The sequence below is a fragment of the Podarcis muralis genome, chromosome 14 (assembly GCF_964188315.1).
Source record: "Podarcis muralis chromosome 14, rPodMur119.hap1.1, whole genome shotgun sequence".
Lineage (NCBI taxonomy): Eukaryota > Metazoa > Chordata > Lepidosauria > Squamata > Lacertidae > Podarcis > Podarcis muralis.
In genome coordinates, this window is record NC_135668.1 from 55,604,098 (window position 1) to 55,617,737 (window position 13,640).

Sequence of the window (13,640 nt, forward strand, 5' to 3'; positions counted from 1 at the left end):
CTCTGCGCGCTCCTCTCAGCACTCGCGTCAGCTACCTGTAGCAGAGTGTACGCAGCGTAGAAACTGTTGCTCTGTGTGTGTGTGTGTGTGTGTGGAATAAATCAGGCTGCACGCAAGCGTTCCTTCTTATCTCTTTCCAGTCTTTATTCGTGTAGAAAAACAACTCTTAAATCTTCCCTGGCGAGAGAGCGCTCATCTTGCTGTCTCTCTCCGCAAAAGCGAAACAACAATGAACACAGAGAAAACACTCCCCTCTGTGGACAAAGCCACGCCTCAGAATGTGAGACGTCACTCAGAACTTCTTAACCCTGTAAGTTCTGATTCTCTCCACAATTCTGACCAAATATCAGGAAGAAATTTTGACAGTAAGCTCTGTTTGACAGTGGAACAGACTTCCTCTCCTCCTTTGGAGCTTTTAAAGCAGAGGTTGGATGGCCATCTGTCATGGATGCTTTAGTTGATTTCCTAACACCACTACACTACCTTTGAAACTGCAACTAATCCAGAATGTGGTAGCCAGACTGGTGACTGGGACCATATAACATTGGTCCTGAAAGATCAAGCACAATTCAAAGTGTTGGTGCTGACCTTTAAAGCCCTAAATTGCCTCAGCCCTGGATACCTGAAGGAATGTCTCCTTCATTCAGCCTGGACACTGAGGTCCAGCTCTGTGAGCCTTCTGGCGGTTCCCTCACTGCAAGAAATGAAGTTAGGGAACCCGGCATGGGGCCTTATGCGTAGTGGTGCCCTCCCATCAGAAGTCAAAGAGATAAGCATTTATATGACCTCCCATAAATATCTGAAGGCACCCCTGGATCAGGAAGCTTTTAATGTTTGATGTATTGTGTATTCTCTTATATTCTGTTGGAAGCCACCCAGAGTGGCTTGGGTAACCCAGCCAGATGGGCTGGGTACAAGTAATAAATTACTGTTATCATTATTGATAAGGGACTACAAACCAGAATTTGCAAAGCATTGTTATGAGCCAAGATCCTTGTGATCCCCTCTCTGGCATACTTTCAGAACCAAACCCAAGTTTGTTTACATGAAGTATGTGGAAATGCTCTGAATTAAAAAGGAAAATTACAAGGAGAAAACTATAAACAGTAATGAGGAGAAGACAGGAGTCTTTTTCACAGATGACTCATAAAACCAGGAAATTTGGGAACAGCTTTCAGCACAGTATGAGGTATTTAAACCAGCAAAGGCTATTTCTCTCCCAAGCCAGTAAAGGAGAAGCAGCCTTCTACTTGTGAATTTCATGGGATACAATGGCACATTCAGATAGGCATCGATATGCACAATTTAGTCCTCATTGCTGGTTCAAATGAAACTCAAGTTAAGCTCTTAAGTCTGAGATATCAGCTCTGTCCTCATCTGATATGGATGCCTGTCCCTCATTGGACCAAATTTTGCCCATGTCTGCAATTGGCTCAGAAAGAAGAAGAAGAAGAGTTTGGATTTGATATCCCGCTTTATCACTACCCGAAGGAGTCTCAAAGCGGCTAACATTCTCCTTTCCCTTCCTCCCCCACAACAAACACTCTGTGAGGTGAGTGGGGCTGAGAGACTAGAGAGAAGTGTGACTAGCCCAAGGTCACCCAGCAGCTGCATGTGGAGGAGCGGAGACGCGAACCCGATTCCCCAGATTACGAATCTACCGCTCTTAACCACTACACCACACTGGCTCTCTAAACTGTCTTAGATTCTGTGAACAAATGTCTTAACTCAAGAATGTGCTTTTGAGAAATATTATTTTGCAAAAGTTAATGTGTTAAAGCTTTATTTTACAGATGAAAGAAACTCTCATACAAGTTTGAACCTTTTCTACATTAATATAATAGCAATATTATTATTTTTAAGCGCTTGAAGTACTGGTGTCAATCAAAGATGTAATGATCTCCATGGTCAATTTGCCATGTCCGGTGAACTATGTATTAATGAAGAATACAGAAACAATGCCACTTAAACAACAGCAACAACTATGATCTCCTTATTAAATGTTCTTTGCTGTTCAGCTCAGGCCTCAGAATAATGATATAGCATTTGGGAAAGAAAATAGAACCCAACAACCCAGCACTGGAGGACAAGATGGAGAAGATCTCCACAGCTACCATGTATTTTCCTTTCGAGCTCAGGTATGCTGGAACAAAGGACAGCCACACACTGCAAAACACCAACATGCTGAAGGTGATGAATTTGGCTTCATTGAAACTGTCAGGTAACTTCCTGGCAAAGAAAGCCACGGTGAAACTGGCAAGGCCCAGGAAGCCCATGTATCCCAGGACAGAGTAGAACATGGAAGCGGAGCCCTCATTGCATTCCATGATGATCTCCCCATTCACAGAGTGCATGTCTGCATCGGGGAATGGAGGAGAATGAGCCAGCCAAACCATGCAAATGGCCACTTCAATCAATGAGCCAGAAAGAACAATACCATACGCCAGTCTTTTCCCCACCCATTTCCTCATCCTGGATCCTGGTTTGGTTGCTATGAATGCTAGAACCACAGTGATGGTTTTTGCCAAAACAGTGGAAATGGAGAAGGAGAAAACAATGCCAAAAGCCATTTGTCGGAGAAGACAGGTTGCCTTTCCAGGCTGCCCAATGAAGAGCAAAGAGCAGAGGAAGCAAAGAAGGAGGGAGATGAGGAGAATGTAGGTGAGGGTCCGATTGTTGGCTTTGACCATGGGAGTGTCTTGGTGCTTCCTAAAGACTGCAAGTATTAAAACTGTGATCACAGAGAACGAAACGGCCAACACGGTGAGAAAGATTCCTAAAGGTTCTTTGTAAGAGAGGTAGATTAGAATCCGGGGAATACATTGGTTTTTATCCTGGTTGGGATATTGGTCTTCTGGACATATGAAACAAACATCCATGTCTGAAAAAAGGATGGCACATAGAAATGTTTCAGCTGATTCAGGGAGTAACTGAATTTGAGCAGATTAGAAGCACCTATAAGCCAGGAAATATTTGATTCAGAACTGACAACTCTCATTTATTTTCTATGTGTGTTTTGGCAAAATTTTCACCCAGCTTTAGGATTCTCCCTCCCTCCCAAAAAAATGCTGTGGGAAGACAGTATTTCACCACATAATGGCCACATTTTTCATGCTGATTTTTCTTTACAAAAAAGGGGGGGTGCGACAATTGCGTGAGAAAGAACCTGAGGCACGACCATTATGCGAGGAAACATTTTTTATTCATGAACAGACTTCTGTTTATGTTGCTAATGGCAGCTTCACACACACACACCCCGCCCACTCCCCTTGTGCCTTTGGCTGGCACAGAGAAAGCGCGCTGAGGATGTCCTGCCACTATTATGCAGTTAATGCTCTGGAACTGATTTTAGGGAGCAAAGAAAGCGGGTGCGAATATTATGCAGTGGCGACCATTAAGTGGTGAAATACGGTAATAATATTAAAAGGAGAAAGAGCACCATGTGTTTGTCCATTACAATTGCCTGGTATGCAAAATTAGAAAATTCAGCCTTTAGAGTTTTATATTCATGCTAACCAGTGGAAAGTTTTTGTCCAACAGCCCCCTATCTCTGCCCTTCCACCAGCTTTGACTTTTCCTCCTCTCCACTTATTCCTGTCTTCTCTCCTTTCAGACTCCACCCACCCACCTGAACTTGGCTACCGGCCACTTGTATTAAGGTTCTAGAATAATGTGTGTGCTGCAATGAAAAACCAAAAGCTTTTCTATAAATGATAGGTATTATTATTTGGTTTTTGTATTATTTTGTTTTATTATTTTCACATCTTAAAAAGTAAAGACATCACCTTGCCAACAAAGGTCCATATAGTAAAAGCTATGGTTTTCCCAGTAGTGATGTATGGAAGTGAGAGCGGGACCATCAAGAAGGCTGATCGCCGAAGAATTGATGCTTTTGAATTCTGGTGCTGGAGGAGACTCTTGAGAGTCCCATGGACTGCAAGAAGATCCAACCTCTCCATTCTGGAGGAAATCAGCCCTGAGTGCTCACTGGAAGGACAGATCCTGAAGCTGAGGCTCCAAGACTTTGGCCACCTCATGAGAAGAGAAGACTCCCTGGAAAAGACCCTGATGTTGGGAAAGATGGAGGGCACAAGGAGAAGGGGACGACAGAGGACGAGATGGTTGGACAGTGTTCTTGAAGCTATAAACATGAGCCTGACCAAACTGCGGGAGGCGGTGGAAGACAGGAGTGCCTGGCGTGCTCTGGTCCATGGGGTCACGAAGAGTCGGACACGACTAAACGACTAAACAACAACAACAACATTTTTATTTTGTATGTTATGAAAATACTAGATGGAGACTAGGAAGATAGGAACCCGTGCTATACCAAGTCAGATCCTTAGCATTGCTTACTGTATCTAAAGTCGAAGATTACATTTGTTCCTACTGAAATTCATTTTGTTACTTTTTGCCCAGTTTTGCATTCTCTCTCTCTCTTTAAACCCTGTAGCAACTACTTACTCTTCAGAAAATGTCTACACAATGATGTCAGCCTCCAGATGGTGCAAAAGCTCTCACCTGCTCATTCTGCCAATCAGAAAACTCCCAGAGACAGGTGCTTAGACCAGAGCTAGTTGTTGACTGACTGTGGCTTCTTCAGTGTATCTGAAGAAGTGTGCATGCACACGAAAGCTCATACCAAGAACTAACTTGGTTGGTCTTTAAGGTGCTACTGGAAGGAATTTTTTTTGTTTTGACTATGGCAGACCAACACGGCTACCTATCTGTAACTCCTACCTTTCTGGTTAGAGATCATCCCTTCTGGACATGGAGCACAATTATAGCAGCAAAATTTCTCTCCCTCCTTCTTTTTCCTGCTGTAACCAGGATAGCAGTTGTCATTGCACACAGAAAGAGGCACAACCTGTCCAGAAATGTGACCAGTAAGGTAAGCATAATTTCCCTCACTCATGCCCTGAGCTTGGAAACATTTTCTTAGGTGAAAAAGTGGGTTCAGGAAGGAGTCCCTGACTTGGTTTCCCAAATCAGTTCATGAAATAATTGGCACATTCTGGCATTTAATCCAGCTTATTTCAGAAGTGATCTCTTAAGAGTTAAAAAAGATGGCATTTTTCAAGGATGAATGTATGAAATCAAATGTCTGCAAACGTAATGCTACCCAGGAGAATTGAACAGGCAGAACTCTGCACTGGCAAAATAGGAACTATTCATTTCATTCATTCCTGCAGTTGAAGTTTTGTCTCACCTGGTTGAAGCTTCTATGCCACACAAGTTGGTCATCATTAATCATTAACTCTTTGCCTGCCGGAGCCTGAGGATCCAGTCTTCCAACTTTGACTCTGTCAAATGATCCATTAGGGAGAGTAACCCAATTGGTAACATCAAAATCTACAATTAGTTCTTGATTTGTATCAAAATATACACTCTCTCCAACACTGTTGTTGAACATGGTGTTCTTTAGAAAGCCATGGAGCTTTGGTGAAAGAGACAATGAAACATGGTGAGAATGTGAGTTACTGAGTTCTATGCTTCCCTAAAGATGGAGCGGACTTGTGTCAGATGGTATCAGATGAAGCTATTCTCCCCAGTACTAGGTATTCCCCCGCAGTCTGTAATATTGTCTCTTTCCCCCTCAACATTTAATTTAAAGCTCTCCTCATCAAGTTCATGAGACTCTTAGCAAACACATTCTGGCCAACTGCTGTGAGGTGCAAGCAATCTCTTGCCAGATGCCCTTCCTCAAGGAAGTGGAGGCCAGGTCCAAGAAGCCAAATCTTTCCTGATAACACCACCTGTCCAGCCAGTGGTTTATTTCCAATATTTCCCCCTCTTTTCCTGGGCCACAACCTTCAACAGGAAGGAGTGATGAAAAAACCACCTGTGCCTCTAAGCCCTTCAACTTCTTACCCTGAGTCTCCTAGTTCCTTGCTATATGTTGAAGGCTGTCTCTGGCAGTACTGCTTGAACCATAGGGGCCAACTCCTAGGGGCCAAGGTCCCTTCAGTCCCCGCAATAAAATATTTGAGGGGGTCAGACCTCTCAAAGTTGATGGGCATTGCATGTCAAATGGTGTGCATGTGCCACATCTTGTGATCAGTTATGTGGGGCTGGGCTTCCCTGCCCCCTAATATTGTATTCAAGTTGCACCCCTGGTTTTTACCCCTGTGAATCAGAAGGAAGGGGAGTGTGGTCTGTCTTTGTAAGGTGTGGCAACTTCTCTGTCACGTCATGCATCTTTGCACCTAAGAGACAGCGCACTTTGTGGGACTTCCTGTTATCTCTCTATACTGCTGCTTTTGTCCCCGTCAGTAGGGGGTCCCCTGCTACCCCCATATGTCTCTTTCTCCTCTGTACACCACAGGAGCCAACTCTAATGCAAGGAGCAGGACACCCTACAAGTGGGGAACCTTCTGCTTCCCCAACATTGGAGACCCCTGCTTTTCCTGAGTAGAGCTATTGGCAACCTCCCATGGCTGCTGGGATGCTACCTTTGTCACACTGACATGACCTCACATTCTTCCAGGGATTCGCCTCCTGTACTGGGTGATCTTTCTCCTCCCGAGGGGCACCCCCTGTGTCACTGTCCCAGGACAGTCCACTCTGTTTTATCAATGAATTCCTCATTTTGCCTGATGACTTGAAGTGTGGATATGTGAGCCTCAAGCGATCATACCTTCTCTTACAGCAAGATGAGCAGCCTGCACTTGCTTCAGGTGTAGTTTTGCACATTTTCAGGCAGGAAGGCAAACATGGCACAGGTACTGCAGGTCATTGCAACCTCCATGTCTCTTGGTTCTAAGCACATGGTGAGACAAGCCTCCCCTCAAACTCTCTTGCTAAATGCCCTCACAAACGCCCCTGGTTACAAATTCATGAACTCCCAGAGTCTGCAAGCAGCTAAGGAGAACTGCTGCTGGCAGAGAACTCCTTGCCCAGCCCACTTCTTCATGCAGCCCGGCTTCCTCTCAGATCATGTGCTTTAGCAGAGCATGCAGCCAAGCACACCAAGAGCCACAAACCAGCTCACAATAGAGCCTCCAAACAGCTCAGACAAGAAACCAGCCTGAATCCTAAAGAAACGGGCTCACCCTCCTCTTTACAAGCTCCTGGTCAAGTTTCTATGGCAGTAAGTCTCATTCCATGAACTTCTGATGAGACGCACATAGGACTCCCCTCAAAAAATAAAACACTGGGATGGGTGCCCTTAAATCTTTGCATCTACTTTAAAATTAAGCACATTTGGGTTTGGGTTGTTGTTGTTGTTTGATAAGGTATTATTATTTTACCTTAGCTGTTTAGCTCACTTTTCCCTTATAGGAGGATTATTTGACTGTATTGCATCCTTCCTAACCTGCTAAAGGAATGATCTGCCAACTCTGTACATGTGGAATATTTTCTGTAGGTACTCAACTGTTGCCTAATATAATGGTGGCCCCCAGTCAGGGCCTAAGGAGGAATCCACCTTTTTAATGGGCACATAGATTCAGAATACCACAGGTACCTGGGAACTGGGGGAAATCGGTTGTTGTTCATTCCAATTATCCTTTGCAAATATAGTTATTTCTCCGCCCCCACTCCAACCACCAAAAGGAAACACCCAGATTCCATTTGGGTGAAACACATGAGAAATTGCATTCATCAGTTTAGTACAGCCTGAGTGAAATATGTTTTGTTTTATGACACAGTCACTACATCTCAGCAAAGAGGTGGAATTACCTGCCATGGCTGTATATTGTGAAATGCTGCCCTCTCTCCTTTTACTAATAGTTCATATTTGGATGCGAACATATACGTGGCATGCAGAGCATGCGCCACAGCATAAGCAGCATTGTAGACATTGTAGCTGTGGCCGGTCATACGCATTTCAAAGAAAGTATGAAGAAGGCTCTCCAACTTCTCTTGGCCTGTGCAGGTCTCCATGCTTTCCACATTCCCAGTGGAATCTCTTAATGAGCAGCTGAATGCCTGCTCCCAGAAATTCTGAATGAAACCATCTCCTTTTGCCCAAAAGGGTTTTATGCTCCCAACAAATGTTTGGAAGCCAGGGGGCTCCTTTGAATGAACTGTGAAGGATAGGGCACCATGAAAGCTTTCTATATCCCAAAGTCTTTGAATTGATATTGAAGGGAAATCCCATTGGGATGTAACAATCCAGACTTTACACACAGGTGGCAATCCATGCATTGTTGCAAAAAACAGTAACATTCTTAAAACTTGGAGGGAGGGATTTTCTCCATATACAACACATGCATTGGTTTTTCCATCCGTTAAAACTTGATATTTGTCCAGCTGTTTTAAAACCATGTCTATCAACTCTTCCATATAAGTCCTCTTTGCTGTTCTAAATGTGAAGGCACAACAGATGCCGTTTTGGGATAACTGTGACTCCATTGTTTGCAAAAACTGATCCCCATTGTCATCATCCACAGCAAGAAGCCCAATCCATGTCCATCTGAAATGGTGAAGTAATCGGACAACCCCCCTGTACTGATGGGCTTCATGTGGAACCATCTTGTACAAGGAAGAGAACAGGACTTTGTCATCCTGCACTGGGGAAATTGACCCATATGTAAGCTGAAAAGAAATATATAACAATTCATCACATGGACTATAGAGCATTACAATATCAGCCATCCTTCTAAAATGTCCATATCTCCATGCTTGGGTCTCACCTGTGGCATCTTGTAGATGGCGGAAATGGTGGCCACATTGGCAGAAGTTTCAGAAGCCAGCGCCCCAATGAGAGCAATGAGGTTGCTCCAGGCATCACACTGGAAGTTGGGAACAAGCCTATACTGTCTGGTAAGCAGGTTCAAGGTGGCCTTATAAGTCATTCTTGCTACATAGTAGCTGTTGAGAATGTGGAATCCCAAGGATATATTTGGAAGGATTTGGGGGTTCTCATTAATCTCTCTGATGGCAAAAACCAAGGCCAGAATATGCTGGTAGTTCTTTGGCACGGAACTGCAATGGGAATGGTTGACTATTAACCAAAGAAAATAGTGCCGGCATTTATTTCTCAGGTAATTGTAAAGAGAGTTACTGGCTATGTAATCAAACAAGCAAAAAAGGATTTCTCCTTTCATGGCCTACTTGGATGATTATGGCAGAACTTAATGCAAAAACAGAATAAGAAATGGGTGCATGTGCTCCTTTTGGAGCTTACGAGGGCACTAGCAGGAGCAAATGTGTTGGCTCCACTTCCCTCCCTGCCCTCAACTGCACCTTGAGTTAGAACCGTCTGTATTCATGAATGCTTTCCCTGTTAGCAACCCCCTTCACTGGAGAACCCTGCTTTTCCTGAGCAGAGCTATGAGCAAGCTCCCATGACTGCTGGAATTCCACCTTCCTCTGCTGAATGATCTGCTGAATGATCTGAACTTGTCATAATACTGAAAGGGAAAGAGTCTTCCTTACACTGGTTTGCCAATCAATGTCTGGGTGGGCCGTTCCATGAAAGAGGGACTGCGGTGAAAGACAAAGACCTGGGAAGCAATCTCTCCAATTACAAAGTCGCCTGGCTGATAAAATTGATGAGGTATAGGAAGAAGATCGTCAGATATACTGCAGTTAATGGAATGGGTTTGGCATACAGAGTAAGGCAGCAGCAGAAGGGAGAGGAGGACTGGCAGCATGATCCTGTGGAGCTCAGCCTGTTCTTTCCACAGCATCTTCTGTCTGAATCCTCACTTTCTCTTCCTTCGGTGAAAGGGAATAAGCTGAACTCAAGGTGGTTTTCTTTTAAAAAGACTCAGAGGCAGCTGTACAGCTTGAGGGTGAAAATAAATGAAACCTTAAAGTTTGTAAATAGACAATTTCACATATGGGGGGGGGGGGGGAATCCTATGATACTAAATCAGACAGAATCATTGACAACAGGAAATGCGCTGTAAAATCTTTACCCTGAAAGCTCACAAGCAGATATTGCAGTGAAGCAGATTTATTTCCTTCTGCCCATGTTATGGAATCCAGTTTTTCACACTTTGAAATATGGAAGTGGAGGACTGTATTATCATAGGTGTTCTTTGAAGGTAACCTGAAATATGCCCTGCCTGTCCTCAGACCCCCAGCAATGACCTACATGTTTGTGTTTTTAAACATCTGGTTTTTCTTATGGTTGATCTTGCAAGGCTATCCATTGAATGACAAGAAGATAACATATTATTTTAAAATGGTTGGGAAGATAATCACCCCCCTGGTGTCTTGGCCTGTGAGATGGCGTCACACATGAGAATATGATGAGTGGAATTGTTTTCTTTTATCAAATGTTTATTAATTTGAAGGGGATCTGGATGAAAGTAATGCTATCCATCATAGGAAAAGCCAAAATTTACCACTAGCAGTCATATCACAAGATGTGTGTAAAGCCTTTGATAGAATCAACTGGCAGTTCCTAGAAGGGTTGTTGTCAAAAATGAATATGGGACAACATTTTATGAATTCTATTGTGAGACTATACAAAAACTCATATGCTCAGGTTAGGGTAAATGGTATAGATTCTAAAGCTTTCTCTGTTGCAAGAGGGGTGTGAAAGAGATGCCCTCTGTCACCCCTCTTGTTAGCCCTCTCAGTTGAACCACTAGCCATCTCCATTGGAAACAATTTGGAGATAAAAGGAGCAGAAATTTTAAAAAGGAAATGCATAAAACAAGTTTTTCAGATCATGTACATAGAGCATATCCCTTTCTACCCTCCTCACTCACTAAAACCCATACAAAAAGGTGAACAATTTTTCCACACCACTCTAAATGTGTGGAAATCAAAGTTTAAAAAACTAGTTCCCCCAATATCTCCCCTTATCCCTCTTCGCTTTCACCCATCAATTAAGCAGGGCAATGTGACTGGGAACAAGTGCGTCTTCATAGATTAAAAGATTTCTATGCAAACAGTGTTGTTGTTTAGTCGTGTCCGACTCTTCTTGACCCCATGGACCAGAGCACGCCAGGCACTCCTGTCTTCATGCAAACAGTATCCCCCTACAAAAAGAAGAATTCATAGCTGCCATACAAAACCTTAAATGGTCATGGTACCATTTCAACCAGCTGTTAAGATTCCTGTTAAACCCAGGCATTTCCACTCAAGCAAACAGGAAACTAACTGCAATACAGCACATCTTTGTTAACTTCTCTCCACTCTCCAAGGGCATAGCTTCCTCAGTTTATAAAGCTCTAGGAACACTAGAATGTTGTACACAAAAATGCCATGGAAATGGACCTAGATTTGTAAAAATAAGGGAAGCCTCATTAAAACTTCTGCATAGATAGCATTATACACCGGTGAGGCTATCCTGAATATATAAGGATGTCAATCCCAATTATTGGAGGGGAAGTGTAGTCAATGGTTCATATTTCCATATGTGGTGGTGTTGTGGCATCATCAAACCCTTCTGGAATGCTGTTGTCAAAGAAATAAGCTTGATATACAACAAAACAATTGAAATATCCCCTGCACTAGCACTACTTGGGCTTCGGATCCTGTCTGCTGATGTTTTCCCAAAAGATGACCTCTTAGCCTTTCTATTGACCGCTGCTCGTATGGAGATAGCCACATGTTGGAAAACCAGTGATGGGCCAAACAGTGATTCTTGGTATAACAGAGTATGGTCAATAGCATTGGCTGAGAAACTAACATGCCTGGTGAGAGCAGCAAAAGGCAAACACAATCCATATTTGTTCTCTTAATTTGAATTTATTGCAAGCAGGACATTTATCAACTATTTACACTTTGACCAAAGTGGGTCATATTATAGAACAGTGTCACTCATTTATATCTCAGTGGCTCCTCAGCCTGCAGATGTTAAGAGGTTGCAGGGAAGCATACTGGAGATGGAAAAGTTGGAGATCTCAGCCCCTCATGTTTCATTTTGAGAGCAAGAGGGAATGTCACCTTCCTTTCTTGTTCCTTGATCAGTTCAGTGCAGAGGTAGCAGCTGAGCTGCAACCTTGGGAAGAGGAGGCAGAGAAGGAGATGACTTCAGCAAAGGATTGGCTTCCAGAAACATTTCTTCAAACCATGAACATTTTCTTCAAGGCTTCCTTCTGAACTAGGCTAGAATCCCCAAGTTCTACACCTTTTTCACACTTAGGACTAGGCTAGCTTATTTCAGGTGCTCATTCCTCACACAACAGGAGTGATCTGACGGGGGGAGCTGGTGGATCCATCCTCTGCATTTTGATCTTTGGGCCACCTGTGTCTCCCTCCAGATTTTGGGGTCTGAATGAACTGCTCTAAGCTGAACTGAAATGTGACAGAAGTAGAGAAGGCTCCCTCCAGAATATGTGGAGGAAACCTGGAACAAGTGACTCGGGTGTGACAAATGCCCATGGACCCAAATGGCCCTTGCATACTCTCCTCAACACATAATTCTAACAGTTTGACAGTTTTATGTTCTTATGTCATGACATTCATGTTGATAATACTGCATAAGCAAATACTTTTGATAATAACACAATACACAAATAACAATGAATGGGGCAAACAACTTAAAGAGATGAACCCATAATCACAATGCATCTGAACCTTGAATTTCCCTAGGCTGTGTTTGTACCTTTAGCTCTAGGCCTTCACATTTTGGGGGGAAATGAAGGCTTGCTGGGTTATGGCCAATATCAGGGATGTGTAGATGAATTACCTCTAGTTCTGGGCAGGTGAAGTTTGGACCTACTGAGTTAAGTGCCACCTCCTGCTAATTACTCTTCAAAAGAGATAATAAGATTCGTAGGATTCCAAGTTGGGAGGATGACTCCTCACAGGTTCATCGTGCATGATGCAACTTCCAAAGCAAGGAACACCCTGGGGAACAGATAATCGTCCCCATCATTAGCAGAATTGCTGGTTTTCGCTCTGAAAAACACAAAGTGCTTCCAGAGCTCTTCAGCTACATCAACAATCACCATCTGAAGTTATAAAGATCTCACATTATTTAGAACTAGATTTGGGTCTAGGCAGGACTCTGTATCGTTCCTGTTATGATCATTCCCCCTCTGTTTGTTAGGCCATTCGTCTTTGGCCACTGGAAAATTGGACCTCATTCTATGGCTCTTAATTAACACACATATCCAAGCAAACTGCTTCATCCTAACTGACCTCCCTTTCTTTTGGACAAACTGATTTGCAAGGTTGCACCATTTCCCCCTCTTTATACACCAGTGCTGTGATAACTGTTGCTCTGTATGAGGATTTTTAAAACAAAAAGAATTATTTTAGATGTTGTTGAGGTCAGTCCTGATGAACGTGGTATGTGATGCTGCAGAGGCAAAGATGGGAGGCTGCGTTTCATGGCTCTATTCTTCCAACAGAATCATGCTGGTTGCAGTGCTTCTGCTCGTCCTGTTGTGTCATGGTGTGGGCCAGAAACATTCCATTAATTGTAGCATACAAGATGATCCCCTCCCGATCCCTCATGAATTTTACCATCCTGGAGACCTGGTCATTGGAGAGATTGTTTCTCAGGTCTTCTTCCTCCATAATCTCCTCTCTTTCCTGAAACAGCCGACACAGATTGTGATTAATGAGCCCATGTAAGGCACCATCTCTCCCTCTCACTCATGCTGCTTATTTAATAAGTTCCAAGTATAGTTGCTGAGAACTTATATTTAAGGAACAATTGTGTTTGTTCATTTCTGGAGTGAGAAAAGTGGCACCTACAGCATATTGGTGGCAGAAAGCATTCATAGTTT

At 43.4% G+C, this 13,640-nt stretch overlaps 1 protein-coding gene across 1 annotated transcript; it reads right to left on the bottom strand.

Moving 5' to 3' along the window:
- Nucleotides 1-1,982: 1,982 nt before the first annotated feature.
- On the bottom strand, nt 1,983-12,719 carry LOC144325503 (vomeronasal type-2 receptor 26-like). The gene is made up of 8 exons (XM_077918944.1): nt 12,712-12,719; nt 11,848-11,902; nt 9,379-9,482; nt 8,634-8,925; nt 8,263-8,535; nt 5,207-5,434; nt 4,738-4,864; nt 1,983-2,881 (listed from the first exon to the last, which is right to left on the bottom strand). Exons 1-8 carry the CDS (start codon nt 12,717-12,719, stop codon nt 1,983-1,985), a joined length of 1,986 nt encoding a protein of 661 aa, XP_077775070.1.
- Nucleotides 12,720-13,640: the final 921 nt, after the last annotated feature.